Source organism: Equus quagga, chromosome 7 (genome assembly GCF_021613505.1).
Source record: "Equus quagga isolate Etosha38 chromosome 7, UCLA_HA_Equagga_1.0, whole genome shotgun sequence".
Classification (NCBI taxonomy): Eukaryota; Metazoa; Chordata; class Mammalia; order Perissodactyla; family Equidae; genus Equus; species Equus quagga.
The window spans coordinates 80,489,088-80,510,292 of NC_060273.1; the positions used below are offsets into that span (position 1 = coordinate 80,489,088).

General features: G+C 41.0%; 1 protein-coding gene across 1 annotated transcript in view; it reads left to right on the forward strand.

Annotated features, from left to right (window-relative positions):
• The window catches only part of KLHL3 (kelch like family member 3), a 111,548-nt gene that overhangs the window by 12,687 nt on the left and 77,656 nt on the right, over positions 1-21,205 (forward strand). The window contains exon 3 of the mRNA XM_046665363.1: positions 12,745-12,851. Within this exon, the coding sequence (XP_046521319.1) occupies positions 12,745-12,851 (107 nt within the window). The remainder of the gene's footprint in view (positions 1-12,744; positions 12,852-21,205) is intronic.

The following is a 21,205-nucleotide window of genomic DNA, read 5'->3' on the forward strand; positions in this document are numbered from 1 at the left end:
CAAAGATGCCCAGAGGTATTGGCTAGGCTCTGGGATGGGTAGTGGGGTTACAAGGTAAACAATGTAAATAGGTCAATGAAAATGATCTTTCTACAGTACAAATAGGTGTTGTAAATGAGGAGTGCATCAGGTGCCTGCCAAGTCGTAGGCGTGCAATAATTATTTGTTTCTTAAAGGGTACTGTGGAAGAAGGTATGTCAAACAACAACTTTGGAGAACATTTCCTTAAGAGGATGATGTTTGAACTAAATATTGAAGAACAACTGAGAATTAAAGAAATGAAAAGTGGTAGGGTTAGGAGAAAGGCTTCCAGGCAGAGAAAATGGCATGAGCAAAAGTGCATGTAGCTGAAGATGCGTTGGTTGAGTAGGGAATTGAACTACTTTTAAACAAAAGTTTTATTTGATCTATATTCATTTCCTCATTTCTCCTTTCTGCAGGGCCTAGTCTTTGGCATTAAAAACCAAGTTAAATTAAATTTGTGTTATGCTCTACTGCTCAGTTTTTATTAGGCCTCCTGCCAGATTTCCTGGAAGCTCTGTCATTGTTGTCTTAGGCAGTGGGAAATGGTGATGTTCATGCCTGTGGGTATGGTTCTGTTGTCACTAAAGAATTTGTGTTGTGTTCCCTAGACATTATTGAAGTTTCTCATTTAGTTTCCTTGAGTGTGGCTTGTGTCCTTTGTCTGATTTAAGGCTCAAAGTCTCCAAATAAACAACCTAAATTTACACCTCAAGGAATTAGAAAAAAGAAAAAACTAAGCCCAAAGTTAGTAGAAGGTAGGAAATAATAAAGATTAGAGCAAGGATAAATGAAATAGAGACTAGAAAGACAATAGAAAAAAATCAATGAAACTAAGAGTTGGTTTTTTGAAAAGACTAACCAAGAAAAAATGAGAGGACTCAACATTATAAATGGAAGAGGAGACATTACAATTGATACCCTAGAAATACAAATAATCATAAGAGGCCATTATCAAAGATTATATGCTAACAAATTGGATAACCTAGAAGAAATGGAGAAATTCCTTGAAACATACGACCTATCTAGACAGAATCAAGAAGACGTAGAAAATCTGATCAGACCAATAATGATTAAGGAGTTTGAATTGGTAACCAAAAATGTCCCAACAAAGAAAAGCCCATGACCAGATGATTTCACTGGTGAATTCTACCAAACATTCAAAGAAGAATTGATGCCAATCCTTCTTAAACTCTTCCAAAAACTTGAAGAGGAGGGAACACTCCCAAACTCATTTTAAAAAGGCCAGCATTACCCGGCTACCAAAACCAGATAAGGATTTGACAAGAAAAGAAAATTACAGGCCGATATCCCTGATGAATAGTGATGCAAAAATTCTCAACAAAATACTAGCAAACTGAATTCAACAGCATGTTAAAAGGATCATATACCATGATCAAGTGGGATTTATCCCTGGGATGCAAGGATGGTTCAAGATATGCAAATCAATAAATGTGACACAACATATTAATAGAATGAAGGATAAATATCATGTGACCCTCTCAATATACGTGGAAGTGTTTGACAAAATTCAACACCCTCTCATAATAAAAACTCCCAGTAAATTGGGTATAGAAGGAACATACCTCAACATAATAAAAACCATATATGACAAACCCACAGCTCACATCATACTCAATGGTGAAAGGTTGAAAGCTTTTCCTCTCAGATCAGGAACAAGATAAGAGTGTCCATTCTTATCATTCCTATTGAACGTAGTATTAGAATTCCTAGCCAGAGCAATTAGGCAAGAAAAAGAAATAAAAACCATCTAAATCAGAAAGGAAGATGTTAAATTGTCTCTGCAGATAACATGATCCTATATATAGAAAACCCTAGGAGTCCATCAAAAAGGTGTTGGAACTAGTAAACAAATTTGGTAAAGTTGCAGGATTCAAAATCAACATACAAAAGTCAGTTGCATTTCTATACACTAACAATAAAATATCTGAAAAAGAAATAAAGAAAACAATCCCATTTACAATAACATCAAAAACGATAAAATACTTAGGAATAAGTTTAACCAAAGAGATGAAAGATCTGTACACTGAAAACTATAAGACACTGATAAAAGAGGTCAAAGACACAAATAAGTGGAAAGATATCCTATATTCATGGATTGGAAGAATTAACATTGTTAAAATGTCCAAGCTACCCAAAGCTATCTATGGATTCAATGTAATCCCTATCAAATTTCCAATGATGTCTTTCAAAGAAATAGAAAAACAATCTTAAAATTTGTATGGAACTACAAAAGACCCTGAATAGCTAGAGCAATCTTGTAAAAGAAGAGCAGAGCTGGAGACATCACACTTCCTGATTTCAAACTATATTACTGTGGTAATATAGAACAGTATGGTACAGACACATAGACCAATGGAACAGAATTGAGAGCTCAGAAATAAACCCATGCGTATATGGTCAACTAATATTTGAAAAAGGAGCTAAGACTACTCAATGAGGAAAGGACAGTCTCTTCACTAAATGGTGTTAGAAAAACTGACAGCCACATGCAAAAGAATGAAATTGAATGCCTATCTTACACCACTCACAAAAATTAACTAAAAATAGATTAAAGACTTAAATTTTAGGACTTGAAACCATAAACTTCCTGGAAGAAAACATAGGAAAAAACTCATCATTGATCTTAGCAATGGCTTTTTGGATATGACACCAAAAGCACAAGCAACAAAAGCAAAAATAAACAAATGCGGCTATATCAAACTAAAACGCTTCTGCACAGCAAAGGAAACCATCAACAAAATGTAAAGGCAACCTATGGGATGGGAGAATATATCTGATAAAGGGTTAATATCCAAGATATATAAGGATCCCATACAACTCAATGGCAAAGTACCATAAATAATCTGATTAAAAAATGGGCAAAGTGGGGCTGGCCCACTGGCGTAGGGGTTAAGTTCATGCGCTCTGCTTTGGTGACCTGGCGTTCACGGGTTCGGATCCTGGGCATGGACCTACACACTGCTCATCAAGCCATGCTGTGGTGGCAACCCACATACAAAATAGAGGAAGATTGGCACAGCTGTTAGCTCAGGGCCAATATTCCTCACCAAAAAAGAAAGGGGCAAAGGACCTGAATAGACATTTTTCCAAAAGAGACATCCAAGTGGCCAACAGATACATGAAAAGGTGCTCAACATCACTAATCTTCAGGGAAATGCAAATCAAAACCACAATGAGACGTCAACTCACACTGATAAGAATGGCTATTATCAAAAAACCAAGAGATAATAAGTGTTGGTGAGGCTGTGGAGAAAAGGGAATCCTTGTGCACTATTGGTAGGAATGTAAATTGGTACAGCCACTATGGAAAACAGTATGGAGTTTCCTCAAAAAATAAAAAATCGAACAATCATACAATCTAGCAATCCCACTTCTGGGTATATATACAAAGGAAACGAAGTTACTATTTTGAAGAGATATCTGCTCCCCCATGTTCACTGCAACATTATTCACAATAGCCAAGACATGGAAACAACCTAAGTGTCAGTTGATGGATGAATGGAGAAAGAGGATGTGGTATATATATATATACAGCAGAATATTATTCAGCTATGAAAAAGAAGCAAATCCTGCCATTTGCAACAACATGGATAATGTTGAGGGCATTAGGCTAAGTGGAATAAGTCAGACAGAGAAAGACAAATACTGTATGATCTCATTTGTATGTGTAATCTAAGAAAGCCAGACTCAGAAACGGAAAGTAGATTGGTGGTTGTCATGGGCTGTGGGGTGTGGGAAGTGAGGAGCTGTGGTCAAAGGGTACAAATTTCCATTTATAAGGTGAATGAGTTCTGGGATGTAAAGTACAACATGGTGACTACAGTTAGCAATACTGTGTTGTACACTTGAAAGTTGCTAAGAGAGTAGATCTTAAAAGTTCTCACAACATAAAATAAATGATAACTATGTGAGGTAATAGATGTGTTAACTAACCTTATTGTGATAATCATTTCATAATATATATGTATATCAAATCATCACATTATATACCTTAAACTTACACAGTGTTAAATGTCGATTATATCTCAATACAACTAGGGGAAAAAAAGATTCCGAATCTCTCATCAGACTTTTTTTTGCCTGGTAAGCCAACTCCAGTAACTGCTGAAAGGGAGGGCTCAGGGAATAGATGTCCACACAGAATTCCCCTCACACCCACTTTCCATTACTAGCATCCTTTCTTTTTGTTAAATAGCTTATAATGTCATCCTGCTATGTCTTTGTTGCTTATTTGCAAGTTACCATGTTTTTGCATCTTTCCCCAAAAGCATGGACTTGAATTAAACCTCCTCCGATGGTCCTGCTGCTGCTTCTCTTTTGTATAAATCAGCATTTGCCTAAGTCTGTTCTGAGGATCATTTTCTCAAGATGCTCTGTGGGAAAAAAGAGCTCTGTGCCCAAATGAGTTTGAAAAATGCTATTTAAAACTGCTCTACCCCCACTCTGAGATCCATAATGCATATAGGCATATTAAAAGCTCTGAAAAGTCCTGAAATAAACTTATCTAACTAAGGGTTTCCCACACGTATTTGACTAGAGAGCCCTCTTTGGCTGTTGTTGTTATGTATAGACCTAGTGTTTTGTGGAACTTGTTTTGGAAAACACTCGTTCTTTGCTGAAATTTAAGTGAGTAATCCTTGTATTAGTCAGGGTTTTTCAGAGAAATAGAACCAATAAGATATCTCCAACTGTCTGTCTGTCTGTCTGTCTATCTATCTATCTATCATCTATCTATATTTATATAGATATATATATCTATAGATGTATATTAGAGGAGATTTATTATAGGAATTGGCTCACGTGGTTAAAGAGGCTGAGAATTCCCACAGTCTGCTGTCTGCAAGCAAGAGCACCAGGAAAGCCAGTGGTATAATTCGGTCTGAGTCTGAAGGCCTGAGAAACAAGAGCCACTGGTGTAAGTCCTACAGTCCAAAGGCCTGTGAACCAGGAGCTCTGATGTGAGGGCACAAGAAGATGGACAGTCCAGCTCAAGAAAAGAAAGAGAGAATTCTCCTTTCCCTTGCCTTTTTGTTCTATGCAAGCCCTCTGTGGATTGGGTGATGCCCACCTGCATTGGCAAAGGAGATCTTTTCTCAGTCTACCAATTCATATGCTAATCTCTTCTGGAGACACCCTCACAGACACACCAGAAATAATGTTTTACCAGTTATCTGGGCATCCCTTAGCCCAGTTAAATTGACAAATAAAATTAACCATCACAATCTTGTTCTTCCTTTTTATGTTTTTTTAAAAATGGACCACAGTCTGTGGATGTTTTGGCTGGGAAAATTTTAGTTTAGGTTTAGGCATGAATTTGCCTTTTGTTTTTCTTTTAAATTTTTGTAAAAGGAATATATTTATTATAGAACATTTAGAAAATACAAGTGAGCAAAAAGTCATCTGTAATTTTAATATGAAGTGGTAATCATTGTTAACACTTTGGAGAATATCTTTCTTTAAAATATATGTCTCAACCAGATTTTTTTCTCTTAACATTATATTGAGCAAGTTTTTCTATGTCACTCACTGTTCTACTGTTATTTTAAGTGGATGGATGATATTTTGTTTTTGGGGTTTATTTTTTTAAAACAGTTCCCTGTTGGATATCTAGGATTTTTAATCCCTCAATTAGTACCTGCATTGGTTCTGTTGGGAGTGGTATAGCATAATGGTCACAAGCATAGACTCAAGCCAGGCAGCCTGGTTTCAAATCTTGGCTCCAGTAGTTACTAGCTGTGTGACCTTGGACAAATTAATTAAACTCCCTGACCTCACTTTTGTCAACCATAAAATGAGACTAATAATAGTTCCAGTCTTGCTGGCTTGTTAAGGGGATTAATAAGTAAAGTGCTTAAAACAGTGATGGAACATATTGCTGTTGTTAAATACTTGTGCACATGCATGATTATGCCTATAGAATTAATTCCTAGTAGTAGAATTACTGATTTCAACAGCGTGTAGCATAATAATAATACATATTCCTTAGATATTTTTGTGAGGCCCAGCTCTTCGTGAACATTCTATGTTAGCTATTATTATGATGATGATGGTGTGCGAAGCACTGTGCTCAGTTACAGGAATATGGCAGGACATAAGAGAATCAAAGTCCTTTTTTTTTTTTTTTTTTTGAGGAAGATTAGTCCTGAGCTAACTACTGCCAGTCCTCCTCTTTTTGCTGAGGAAGCCTGGCCCTGAGCTAACATCCGTGCCAATCTTCCTCTACTTTCTATGTGGGACACCTGCCACAGCGTGGCTTTTTGCCAAGTGGTGCCATGTCCGCACCTGGGAGCCGAATTGGCAAACGCCAGGCCGCCAGGAAGCGGAACGTGTGAACTTAACCGCTGCTCCACCAGGCCCACCCCGAAAGTCAAAGTCTTGACCTCAGTGAAGCTTGCATTCTAGTGGTGTTGAAAGATTATATCAAATTCGAAGTATTTAAATGGCTAATTTTAAAACCTAGAGTGGAGTAAGTGAGGCAGGGAGAGAAAGGGGGGCCTGAATAGACACTTTATTGATATGGGTGAGTTTAATGGGAACTGGAGAGAGGCATGCTTTGTTTTGATGAAGGCCTGGGTAAAGCATCTTGCCATCCTGGGATTAAGCTAATAAAATGTTACATGATATTCCAGGGACCTGGGGTTATTTCTTGGATTGTTTTTACATTCCCCTCCCTCAATTTTAAGCTATTTTGGTTCAAGTACACGTGTTCTTTGCAATTTATGAATCACCCATTTCACGAGTTTCCTATTCTTTTTACTTACATGGTAGAGAATGGGTTGTTGGCCTGGTAACCACCCAGCCTTCCTCCTCCTGTGCACTTCATGGCTCTGCTCTGGTCAGACCAACAGCTGCTTCTGGGCAGCAGAGCTCGAAGGGCTCTTTGGCTCCTGACCAGACAGCCAGCAAGTGGGGATGTGGTCCTTTTTGGAATAGCACACCCTGACCAGGCCTGAAAGGGAGAGGCAGTCTCTTGTAGCTCATCTTGACTGTTTTAACCTCTCAGTTCAACATTACAAATAGTTCTCTGCCCTTATCCTTTTTTTTGGATGGTCTGCCACTATGCCTTTATTACTAGTAATGAACTATCTTAGCACATTGCTCTCTGTTTTTCTTATTGTGGTAACAGCTTTATCAAGATATAATTCATATGCCATACAATTCACACATTTAAAGTATACAATTTAATGGCTTTTAGTATATTCACAGTCATGCAACCAACAATCAATTAGAACAAGTTCATCACTCCCCACCCCCCCCAAAAAATCCTATATACTTTAGCAGTCATCTTCCTATTTTCCTTATCCTGCTTTCCACCCCACCCCCAGCCCTAGGCAACCACTAATCTACTTTGTGTCTCTATAGATTTGCCTATTTTGGAATCATAGAATATGTGGTCTTTGGTAACTGACTTCTTTCACTTAGCATAATGTTTTCAAGGTTCATCCATCTTGTAGCATGTCTCACTATTTCATTCCTTCTTATTGCTGAATAATATTTTGTTATGTGGATATGCCACATTTGGCTTTTGGCTATTACAAATAATGTTGCTATGAACAATCATGTATGAGTTTTTGTGTGGATGTGTGTCTTCATTTCTTTTGGATATGTATGTAGCAGTGGGATTGCTGGGTCATATGGTAACTCTATGTTTAACCTGATTTTTTTTTGAGGGAGATTAGCCCTAAGTTAACATCTGCCGCCAATCCTCCTCTTTTTCTGAGGAAGGCCGGCCCTGAGCTCACATCTGTGCCCATCTTCCTCTACTTTATATGTCGGATGCCTACCACAGCATGGCTTGCCAAGTGGTGCCATGTTGGCATCTGGGATCCGAACCGGGGAATGTGTGCACTTAACTGCTGCGCCACTGGGCTGGCCCCTATGTTTAACCTTTTAAGGAACTGTCAGACTGTTTTCCAAAGCTGCTGCACCATTTTACGTTTCTACCAGCAGTTTATGAAGGTTCCAATTTCTCCATATCCTTGCCAACACTTGTTATTTTCTGTGTTTTTGATTATAGCCATCCTAGAATGTGTGAGGTGGTATCTCATGGTGGTTTTGATTTGCATATTTGCATTTTTCTGATTGCTAATGATGCTGAGCATCTTTTCGTGTGTTCATTGGCCATTTCTATATCTTATTTGGAGAAATGTCATTCAGATCCTTTGCCCATTTTAAAATTGGGTTATATATCTATTTATTATTGAGTTGTAAGGGTTCAAGTCTGTTATGTATTCTAGATTCAATCCTCTATCAGATATATTATTTGCAAAATTTTCCTTTCATTTTGTATGTTGTCTTTTCACTTTCCTGATTGTATCCTCTGAAGCACAAAAGTTGTAGATTTTGATGTCTAATTTATCTGTTCTTTCTATTTTTGTTTGTGTGCTTCTGGTGTCACATTTAACAAACCATTGCCTAATCCAAAGTCATGGAGAGTTACCCTAAGCTTTCTTCTAAGAGTTTTATAGTTTTACCTATTTTTTTTCTTTTGTGCGGGAAGATTTGGCCCTGAGCTGACATCTGTTGCCAATCTTCCTCTTTTTTTTTTTTTCTCCCCAAAGCTCCTGTATGTAGTTGTGTATCCCAGTTGTAGTTCTGCTGTGTGGGATGCTGCCGCAGCATGGCTTGATGAATGATTTGTAGGTGCACGCCCAATATCCAACCTGGGGAACCGAAGCAGAATGCATGAACTTAACCACTTGGCCACAGGGCTGGCCCCTATAGTTTTACCTCTCACATTTAGGTCTTTGATCCATTCTGAGTTAATTTCTGTATACGGTGTGAGATAGGGATCCAACTTCATTCTTTTCCATGTGGATATCCAGTTGTCCCAGCACCATTTCTTGAAAAGACTATTCTTTCTCAGTAGAATGACCTTGGCATCCTTGTCAAAAATCAATTGACTGTAAACGTGAAGATTTATTTCTGGACTCTTGATTCTATTCTATTGATCTATATATCTATCCTTACATTATTACTACACTGTCTTTGGCTTTGTAGTAAGTTTTGAAATTGGAAAGTATGAGTCCTTGAACTCTGTTCTTCTTTTTCAACACTGTTTTGGCCATTCTAGCTTCCTTGCACTTCCTTATGAATTTTAGGTTCAGCTTGTCAATTTCTGCAAAGAAGCCAGCTGAGAGTTTGATAGGATTTATGTTGAATCTGTAGAACAATTTTGGGGAGTACTGCCATCTTAACAATATTAAATCTTTCAATCCATAAGACGCTGGAGGTCTCTCCATTTATTTAGGTCTTTAAATTCTTTCAACTGTATTTTATAATTTTAGAATATAGGTTTTGCACTTCTTTTGTTAAATTTATTCCTAAGTATTTTATTCTTTTTGATGCTATTGTAAAGGGAATTTTTCTTAATATCATTTTTGGGTTGTTCATTGCAAGTATGTAGAAATACAAGTGATTTTTGTATATTGCTCTTGTATTCTCCAACCTTTTTGAACTCACTTATTTGCTTTAATAGTTTTTTAGTGGGGTCCTTAGGATTTTCTATATACTAGATCCTGTTATCTGAAAATAGAGATAGTTTTATTTCTTTCTTTCCAATTTGGATGCTTTTTATTTCATTTTTTTTCCTTTTGTCTGATTGCCCTGACTAGCTGCCCTAATCTTTTCTTACTTATCAATAGAATTTGATATAGTTGATCATTCCTTCCTCCTTGGGCCCTCTCTTCACTTGGCTTCTTGGACACCTCACTCCTGTGGTTTTCCCCCTAGCTCACTGGCTGCTTTCTTGTCTTTTTTACTGGTTCTTCCGTTTCCCCTCAACCTCTTAACTATCTCCTGCGTCTGGACTCCAGACCCTTGTGCCTGCTTGCCTACTTGATAATCCCACTTAGATGTCCAGTAGGCAGCTCAAACTTAAAATGTCCAAAACTTACCCTCTAATCTTAAATGAAGTGTTTTGTGGAAAAAAAGAAGACAATAAATAAGTTAACATTTACTGAATGTTTATTATTGGCACTATTCATTATCTTGTCTACAACACATCTCAGTTCTGATAGTCAGGGGACACGAATCCTGGTCATTTTGATTCTGGGGCCTGAGCTCCTTCCTAACGGCTATACTGTAGTTCTCCCCAAGTCATAAAATGTATAGCCCTACTTTTGTCTCCTCAAGATTGGCCTTTGGAGTAGTGTGATAGCTCAGAAAAAAAGATCCCATAGGATCTCTGGTAAATGGAATTAGAAGTGCTTGGGAGCCATGCGGTACTTCAGAGGTGCTTCTCCTCTTTTCCATCCAGAGTGGGTACATAGAGAAGTTTCCAGTGTGCAGACAGGCTTTCCCACCCCCAGGAAAGCCTGAGTTGAGTTTTTGGCAGGTTTCTCTTGGTTGCTTTCCCAGGTTAGTTTCTCTGACCTTGAGATACACTTCCTGCCCATCAGAACTGCTCTCATTTATTTGCTTAACTGGATTCTCCATCTTTATTCGTCATTCTTTCTTCTCTCTTTCCCGTTTGTTCATTAATTGTCAGCTTCTCTGGGTTTGTGCAAGATAGTCCCCTCTGATATTTTCTTGTTCAGCACCTAGCACTGAAAATTTGCTCAGCATTTCTGACCCATCTGTGCCAACACTTTTCTTATTATAATTCTGGTCCCCCCACACTCCCAACACACAAATTACTTCTACTTTTAAATAGCAGTGATAACTCCATTTTCTCCCTAAAATCTTTAATAGAAGTGAAAATCCCCGAGATGAGTCTATTCATGTTGGGACTACATTTTTACAATAAACTTTGTCCAGATTAAAAACCAGCCTGTTCTCAGGTGCCATCTGCAATCTCATTTGGTCCCCATGATTTGTGTCCCAAGGCAGCTAAGAAAGATGAGAAGACTGTGGTGAGGTCATTTGTCTATGTTCTCATAGCCAGTTAGGGGCAGAGCCACCTATGTTCCCAGTTGAGCTGGGTTATTCTGATAAAGTTGGTGTGTCGGGTCTGCTGTCCATTGCAGGGTGAGGTCCTACCCTCAGGTTTTGCCTCTTGGTGCTTGGAGGTCTCACCCTTCCCAGAGGCTCCATCACTGGTACCTTTTTCTGTATGCTGAACCGTTCCTGACCACCTTTCCCTATGGGAGCTAACCTATCTTCTGTCTTTCCCCATTCTAAGTCTCAGCCAATTATGAGGCATTATGATGCTGTATCTGGAGTCAGAACTGGATTCAAGACTCAGGTTTCTGTGGCTTTGGGCCACCTCTCTGAGCTTTGTAGACCAGATGATCTCTAAGGGCGTTTGCAGCTCCAGCCTTCTCAGGCTTTATGATTCTGTTTCTCTGATAATTGAACCTGGACAAATGTCTTAATAGTTGGCCAGGGTTTAATATGCTACACAAGGGGTGGCAAATACATAGCTTCTCTTCCATCTATCAACCATGGCAGACTCATTATATCATTTCATTGCTCTCCCATGGAACCTCAGTCTTCTCAATCCGGTATAGCATGCTAAGTAACCCTTACAGTGGATCACACTTGAAATATGTTTGTCCTCCCTGTCTTCCCTCCCACCTCTAGTGCTTCAGTCTAAAGGAGGGACTGGTGGTGACAGGATACCATGGGAGTTGGAAGCCTGGTTGTAGGGTTCAGCTGCCTGCACTCAGATCCGTCTCTACTGCTCTCTTTCTGTGTGGCCTTGGGAAAGGTAATTAACTTCTCTGGGCCTCAATTGCCTTATTTGTAACATGGGACATAATAATAGACCTACCTCATAGGATTGTAGAGAGGATTAAATGAAATAATATGTGTTAAAAAGTGCTTAGAATATTTGTACACTTTCCTGGCACATATAACTCCATAAATATTAACTGTTGTATTAATAGTGGCCATGATAAGAAGTTGGAAGGCTGGTGGAGGAAAACTTCTTGGGTTGACAGGGTCTTCCAATCTCCAAAGTAGTCAAATATTCATTCTGTCTATGAGGCTGGATTGATCCCTTTTCAAAATTTATTCGTTTATTCATTTATTTCATAAAAATTTAAGGCCTACTGTGTGCTAGATATGCAGCCACCTGTCTAGGATATAACAGGAACAAGTCCCTTTCAGAGTCTGCAGTGTAGTGGGGTGACAAACAAGTAAAAAGGTGTTACAGTATTCTTAATATTTGCAGTGATTGGAGTTTGCACAGGGTCTTTAGAGAACATTATGTGTGCAGGTGGGATCTTCTTGGTGATAGTGGTAAGTCTGGGTGGGAAGAGAAATATGTGAGTCCTCCAGATCTGGCTGGCTTCTTGACGATATTTCACAGGCAGTGGGTCTCTTGGGGAATTGTTAATACTTGTTCTTGCTGGTGGCACACCTCAGTGGCATGCTCATGCTCCTCAGCATTCATTCAGTCACTCAACTGATGGCCCAAAGTTTTTTTCACTGCACCCTGAGCTGTTCTTCCCCTGTCTCAGTCAGAGCTGATGGAATTGGGGAGCAGAGATATGAACAGATGAAAAAGCCCTAAATTTGCAGCTATGGAGTAGCTGGATCTCTCTGTGTACCTTAGGAAAGCATGAATGTCAGGCTTATCAGGGACTTGGAAAAGTCGATGAGTCCATCCCCCTGCCTAACTCAAGATAGAGCAAGTCTCTGTGACACTTTGTATGGTGATAGTGTGGAATGTGGGTGGGAGAAAAAGTACCCTTGTGTGGCTGGTGTGGGTGTTGGTGCTGTGACCCATCCTGTCCCCTCACTGGTGTCTTACAGTAAGCAGCTGTTGTGTGACGTGATGATTGTGGCAGAAGATGTCGAGATAGAAGCCCACCGTGTGGTCCTGGCAGCCTGCAGCCCCTACTTCTGTGCGATGTTCACAGGTATGGTGAGGGGCAAACAAAACCCACAGTTATGGGGCTGCAGCCCCACTGGGAGAATATTGAGGGTGGTGGTATGAGGGGAGGGAGGAAAGAGAAGTCTGTGACACCCACTACGAGGAGCTGCTGCTTGCCAGATGCTGTGCTTTGCATCATGGAGGACTCAATGGAACCATAGTCTCAGCCAGGCCAGTCAAGCCTGCAGCCCCTTGTCCACTATGAGGAAAAAAGAGGTAGAATCCTATAGTACGCTCGTTTGCAAACTTTGGCGTGTGTCATAATCATGTGGGGGAGCTTGTTAAACATATAGACTCTTGGGCTCATCCTCAGGTTTTCTGACCTCTCATTTTGCAGATGGGGGACGCTAAGGCTGAGAGAAGGGAAGGGACTTGCCTAAAGTCACACAGAATGAGTGAAACTTGGCTTCTTGATGGCTGGTCCAGTGCCTTACCGGCTGGCCCACATCTTGTCCTTCCCTAGTCTTTCCTTCCAGTCAGGGGGTGTGGGCCTCCTCTAGCCTTTATAGGAGCGTGGGAGAGATTTGGGAGAAGTGATGGTGGGGCTTGGGGGGAAGAGTAAGACTAGGAATAGTCACCATCTGTCATTCAGTTTCAGCACCGTTGTCAACTTTCCAGGGAGTCCCTGTTTCCTGAGTATGCCAAATAGCCTTCTCCAACTATTTCACATGTGTTACTTCTGAAACTCAATTCCCAGAAACTCGTGGGCCCGGCTTCCTGTCTTTGGTGCCTCACAGCACGTCTCCTGAAGCAGGTACACGCAGTGCTCTATGAATCACTGCTGACTAAAGGCCAGCTGGGCTGGGTGAGACCCCCCACGCTGGGTCAGGTGTCCCTTCCACATGCTCACCGAGTACCCTGTGCTTCCTCTGAGTGTGGTCACTAGCACTCTGCGTTCTCGATTGTTTCCTGGTGTCTGCAGTGCCCGTGCTCTGGCGTCTCATGTATCGGCTGCTTCTCATCCTGCAGTTTACAGCTCCAATGTCTCCTCCTCAGAGGGGCCTCCTCTGACCACCCTAGCCGTAGTTCCCCTCTAAGACTCTTTCCAACCCACAACTTGTATATTTTTTGTAACATTTACCACTATCTGAAAAATCATGCTGGTTGGTGGTTTATATGTTTTTCACTCATCTCTCCTCATTAGAATATAAGCTCCAGGGAGACAGGGATCTTGTTGGACTTGTTTGTTACTATATCCTAAGCACCTGATACCCAATAGGACTCAAATTTTAAAAAAAATGAATGAATGAAATGTCTTCCACACTTGATTGTGAGCTTTGGGCACCTGGGGACCATGTCTTGTCACTGTTGAATCCTCACTGCTCACTACGGGGCCTGGTGTTTATTATTATTTTATTATCATTTTTTTTTTTTTGAGGAAAATTAGCCCTGAACTAACTGCTGGCAATCCTCCTCTTTTTGCTGAGGAAGCCTGACCCTGAGCTCACATCCGTGCCCATCTTCCTCTGCTTTATATGTGGGATGCCTACCACAGCATGGCGTGCCAAGCAGTGCCATGTCCGCACTCGGGATCCGAACCAGCGAACCCTAGGCTGCTGAGAAGCGGAACATGCAAACTTAACCGCTGCGCCGCTGGGCTGGCCCCCTGGCACCTGGTGTTGAGGAGACAGTGAGTCAGTGAAGGTTGAGAGAATGAGGTGGCCTTGCTGAGAATGGGTGAGTGCAGGCACCTACATGCTGGATAGCCTCTTCCCTTAGACCTAATACAGTGCGCAGCCTCTGCTGGGCAAGGGTGGCTCTTGCTGGGGGAGCCTTGGCACTTGTGTTTGGAGAGTTCCTCACACGTATGTCCCCCTTGGCTCATCATGTGAAGGAGGAGGTATCAACTTGGAGCTGTGCCTCTGCTAAGTGGACCAAGCCACTCTTACCTCACTTTGAGCCTTGGGCCAGGAATTTCACAGTGTAGCCTGGAAAACCAGCTAATTTCACTACCTGCAAATACTGAACCACGTTTTTTTTGGAGTAGTCTCAAACCCTAGTAGTAATGCTTTTATTTCACTTTTTCCCTCTCCTTCATCCACCTCTCTTTCTTTTAAAATAATTTATTTTATCTGCAATAGTTATTTAGCTACAACTTCAATAAATAGCTCTGCCAGTCATTCTGCTCTGTGTGTGGTTTGGAAAGTCCAGTGTTGAGAGAGGAATCTGTTTGGAATTGCAGTGAATTAAGTGTTGCCTTCACTTTTTGCTAAGAAGCTTGCCTCTAGGGTAGTGGAAGTACCTAAGGAAAAACAAAGTGATTTTAGAAATGGAGAGAAAAGATGCTTTTGGGTCAGGTCTTAGCTTCTAGTAATTGAAGGGAAGAGAGAATCCAGAGAAGAAAGCAGTCTCCTGTGATGCGCAGCTCAAGCCTTCCATTGAATCTGGTAACTATCCATCCTTTCATCCATCCATCCTTCCATCCATCCATCCATCCATCCACCCACCCATCCATCCATCCATCCACTATTCACATATATTCATTGCAGGAAAAAAATTAGAAAATCTGGGCAAGCAAAAAAATTAAAAGTTACATGTAATACAACATCTACATAAGATTATAGTTTATATCCTTTCAGATTGTGTACTTATTAATATATACAGATACAAAATATATATTTTTTTTTATTTTTTTTTAAAGATTTTATTTTTTCCTTTTTCTCCCCAAAGCCCCCCGGTACATAGTTGTGTATTCTTCGTTGTGGGTTCCTCTAGTTGTGGCATGTGGGACGCTGCCTCAGCGTGGTCTGACAAGCAGTGCCATGTCCGCGCCCAGGATTCGAACCGACGAAACACTGGGCCGCCTGCAGCGCAGCGCGCGAACTTAACCACTCGGCCACGGGGCCAGCCCCACAAAATATATTTTTAACCTGAGTTCATTTCATATATACACAGTCAAATAATCTTTTTTGGTGTGTGCTTAAAAAAATTACTGTTCATCGTCCTGGAATGTTCTTCCTCCCTGCCTCTTTGCCTGCCTAACTCCTGTTATCCTTCCTTAGTGCTTAAGCATCATTTCCACAGGGAGGCCTTCCATGACTCCCTTGGATTAGGTTAAATCCTTTTGCTATTAATACTCGTGGTACCCTATGCTTCTCTTTAGTATTACTACCTATTTCATTACTTTCTCAATATCTGATTTCCCTGCTCAGTCATAAGCTTTATAAGGGTAAGAACTGTGCCTTTTTAATTCATTGATGTGTCCCCACTGCCTAGCATGATCTTTCATGAAGTAGCTGCTCAATGAAAATTTGCTTAATTGAACTTAGCAATATATTGTGAATATCTTTTCATGTCAGTGAATTCATATTCACTTTGTAATTTTAATGGCTTTGTAAGATTCTGGAAAATGTATCCTAACTGAAAATCCATTGCCTTATTGGTTGGAAATTATAGTTCTTTCTAATATTTTACTGTTTTAAATAATGCCATAATGGACATCCTTGTATCTTAATCTTTATTTACTTGCCTGGTTATTTCCTTGGAATAAATCCCTAGAGTAAGAAATAATTGGTTAAAGGGTTTACACATTTTGAAGACTTGTGAGACACGTGTGACAATTCCACAACTCTAGAACAGTTGTACTAGCTTATGCTTCCATCAGCAATATATGAAATTTGTGTATTTTTTGAGGCCCCTTGGTAAACAAATACAAAAAAAGCTAACATTGCAAAATTTTGTTCTAATTATCAAGTTCAGCTTCAAAATGCATAAAATGAGCAATGAAAAGGCCCAGCTGATTCTTGTTAAGTCCATTTCTATCAGCATGTTTAAGGCCAAAAAGAAAAGAAAATACATATGACTTTCTTCTGACGTGAGTGATATGATTACAATCTTCTACTCAGGTTTAAAGGGTTTTATGTTTTTATCCTCTGAGTTAATATTGCTCAAATATCTTGTGGTACTTCCAAATACCAACCCCACTCCTTGACCATGTCTTGCCCACGATAATTTGGAATAAATGTGCAACCAAGCTCTGAGTGCCCACAGCGGGGTGTCCAAAGGCAGGCAGCCTGTGAGAAGATCTGGGATGGTCAGTCAACTTAGTGGTCCTCCGCTCCTATAGCATAATGTGATTGGAGAGGCCAGCAGTGCTGTGTTCTGCCCATCTTTTTCCTGTGAGTGTGGAATACCTAAGATTTTACCTCCACCCTGATCTTCTTCATCTAGCACCTCTATCCCAGGGGAAGCTAATTTTCCCAAAATAGCCTAGTCAGTTTTTCCTCTTTTTTGTCATTCCTTTTACCATAGGTTCTGTGTACTATAGTATTTGCATTGCATATACGTCCCTACATGTTATCCAAATACTTTAAAAATGACCCCATTTAATGATGTCAAAGGGACCAAGTTCTAAAGAAGATAGGGGCTTAGGGTTCTTATGCCCATCGTCATGGCTAAAAGACATTGGGCTTCCATCTCAAAAGAAGCTCTGGGAGTGAGCTGTCCCATCCTTCTGGTATTTTTGCACTATACCCAGAGGCTGATTAGATTGGTTTTGTTCTTCAAGAAGTGTTACTGTCCAGTTTTTATTAGATTTAGACTAATGTTCAATTGGTGTCTTTGAACATGTGGTGAGTATAAATAGAAAGAGACTCAGGAATGTGCTGGGGGTAAGAGGCAAGGGGCTTGGAATTTGAGTGGGTACCAACCATCCACAAAGCAGAACATTGAGGGCCCAGCTCTCTTACTCACCACCCAGGCATGCACTCATCCGGTAGAACCTTTGTTTCACCCTTTCTTCATACCAGGCTCTGCCAGGCCCTGGCCCATGTCCGTATGCTCAGTGTTTGCATGATGTATTGGTGCCTTTGAAGACCTTCACATAACATGCAGCTCAGCAAGACTTAATCCAAGGCAATGGGGCAGGTAGGGAGGGAGGGAGCATTAGGAAATTGAATGCTTTCTTTGGATAAAGAGGGCCTTGAGGGAGGTTGTGGAGTAGTAGTAGTAGTAGATAGGATCTGGTTTCTGAGGGTTTTGCCCCTGAGGAGTTAGGGATTGGGTAGAATAGTTCAGGAAAAAATGGTTGGAAGCATCAAAGGCTGTTTGACCTCATCTTCTGTGCAACTGTATTTTAGAGTAAGTTATCTCTGGGCTGAAGCTTACAGTGACATAGGGTTTCTTCTTTTCATCCCTAACATACCACATCAAAGTCAGGCATCCTTTTCTGGCTTAGGAGATGTAGATTTGAGGGTGAGGGGTGCAGTAGTCATGTCTAAAAATATGTTGCTCTTGATGCAGAAATGGTGAGTTTTTTCAAGAATTGATTTGGATGTAGTTCAACACAGGCCTATATAGCACCTAGGAAGAGAGGCTGCTGTTCAACACCAACCAGCCCCCATTAAGGTACAGCTGATTTGACCAAGATGGTCTGGGGTAGACTTGTATGGACTTAGAGTAGCTCTGCCTTGAAATTGAGATCATCATTGGAGACAATCATTGGCAAGGAATGTTTTATGAATGTTCATAGAGGAGGTTTGGAGTTGTTGATATGGAGGCCTCTTTGCTGAAGATTAAACTCAGGGGTGGTAATGCCACCTTGCATTGGGAGATCGTGTGGTGTCTTGGAAAGGGCTTGGGAACCATAATGACCTAGTTTTCAATCCTGACTCCAGCACCTAATAGGTTTGTGGGGAATTCACTTAACCACTGTGGTCCTTTTTTCTTATCTGTGAGACTGAAATAATAACAATAACAAGGGAAAAAATTTATGTAATGGGAATAAGGCATCCAATACAGAATGGGTACTTAATAAAGTTTACTCATTATTTTATTTTTTTAAAAAGATTTTATTTTTTTCCTTTTTCTCCCCAAAGGCCCCTGGTACAGGGTTGTATATTCTTCATTGTGGGTCCTTCTAGTTGTGGCATGTGGGACGCTGCCTCAGCGTGGTTTGATGAGCAGTGCCATATCCGCGACCAGGATTCGAACCAATGAAACACTGGGCCGCCTGCAGCGGAGCACGCGAACTTAACCACTCGTCCACCGGGCCAGCCCAAGCTTACTCATTATTTATGGAGCACATCGTGGTTTACAAAGCTCCTGTGGATGTGAGGGGTGGCTCAGATACCAGCTGCACTGATGGTGGTTACGGTTGATTTGAAACATCTGTGTGGCTACGCAGACATTTTCTCCCTGACTTGATGCTCCATGTGCCTCTAGCTGAACAGAAAGACCTTTCCAAGAGGGGGAAGGAGGAGATTCCAGGGTGACTAGGTGGTGGGGTGATATCCATCACTGCGGCTCTGCTGAATCCTGCTGTCACAGTTCTTACACTCTCATTATCTCCTTTGATTCTCACACAGCCATGGGATAAAGGCGAGGCAGGGGATGTCCTTATTTCAAAGGAGGTAGAGGTCAACCTTTTGCAGTTCAATGGTCCAGACCACTCACCTACAGGAGGGCTGGCTGGGATTTAGGGGGGTGGCAGGCTATTTCTTTTTCTCATGTGAGGTTAACGTGTGACATAGGCCTCAGCTCTAACCAGATGAGTTGGCAACCCAGATATTAGGACTGGCTGGGTGAGGGTTAGGGGTAAGAAAGTTTAATAGCCTTCTTAACACTCATGAAAGATCATTGTGCAAAGGATAAGGATCTTCTATTTTCTTTCTACCCAGAACATGAAACGAAATTACAGCAGTAAGGATCCAAGTTAGGAGTGAGGAAGAATTCTATAACATAAGGGCTCCTGAATGCACTTTTTTCTTCCTTTTGACATACAACTTTGTAGGGGTGGTTGGAGAGTTAGCTCTGATTCTTCAGAAAGACCTGTCAGCCACTCTCTCCTTCCTTTCTCATTCTTGAGGCTTCTTTTGCTGAATAATAGGGTGGAGTTTACACCAATGACCTGAAAGAGGAGCCAGTGATTTTCTCGACTTATTGAGTCTCCTGTGGTAGTATTTTTCCCCTTTTTCTCCTCAAGCTTACTTGTCAAGATATCTTGTCAAGCACCTCCTCCCTCTTGCTCCGTTTGGCAGTCTTTCACCTAAAAAGAGCTCAGTTGTACACATGGTGTGCCTGCTAGGATCAAGAACTATAGCTTGCACTCTTGTACCTGCTAGAGGTGTGGGACTGTGTGCTGTCCTGGCTCCCTTCGCTTCTCAGAGACTTCTAGGTGCAAGGTCCTAAGTAGAGTCTGAGGATTTAAAGAAGCTGAAGACATAGACCCTTAGCCCGGGCCACCATCATCTGTGATCTAATTTACTGCAGCCGCATTCTAATTGGGCAACCTGCCTCCTATTTTTTCCCTCATCCCCAACCCATTCTCTACACAGTGGCTATAGTGATCTTTCCAAAATATAAATCTGATATATCCCTCACCTGCTTAAAATCTGTCAGGGGCTCCCCATTGCTCTCAGGATGAAGTCTAAACTCCTTAGCATGGCCCACAAGGCCCTCAAGTGGTCCAGACCCTGCTTATATCTCCAGCCTCATCTGCCCATTTCTCTCTTTGCGCTCTGTGCTTCTTCCAGACTCAACTTCTTATGGTCTCAGAACAGGTTATGTTCTTTCTTACTTCCAGACCTTTCTATACACTATTCTCTCTGCCTGGACTATTCTTCCCTTATACTCACTTCTCTTCTGAATAAGTATAACTTCTGTATACCAGATCTCACTTTAGATCAGTGGTTCTTAACCATTATGAATCAATCTGATGAAAACAATGGACTCTCTCCACAGAAAAGCAAATATGTGCTCCTGTGTGCTCATCATTTTGCATGCAGTTCAGGGTACAAGAATCCCTACTTAAGAATCTTTTAAGCTGAGCACCGTTCTCTAGCATTTAACACACTTTGTAATTGTTGGTTTACTTGTCTCTCGCTCCACTAGACTGAACTCCATGAGGGCAGGGCCATGACTTGTTTACCATTGTGTCCTCTGGGCCTAACAGCACATTGGGACTGTTTGATATACATTTGCTGAATGAATGAATGAGTGAATGAACAGTTATCTGCCCTTGAGTGAATCATATTCTATTTGGAGGAACAGGGCATGCCTGTTAACAGATTACAAGCAGAAGATGGAAGGGGCTAAAAAGATATGCAACCAAAAGACATTTTCTGAGTCTGAGGTGGCTGGGCTGGGCCTCTTGGGAAACACTAGCAGAGGAGGGCTTTTGGGTTGACCTTGAAGATAGATAGGACTTACAGGGATCGTGTTCTGTTTTCTAGAAGTGTTTTGTCAAATTAGTAGAGGTGAGTGAAGGAGCAAGAATGACCACGGCTTTGATGGTTTCTGCCCCTGAGGAATTACTGGAGTCCATGGAATTATGAGAGGTCAAGAGAAGGCTTCTCTTCCTTTTTTTCCTTGCTCCAACAAATATTTTTTATGTACTTGTAT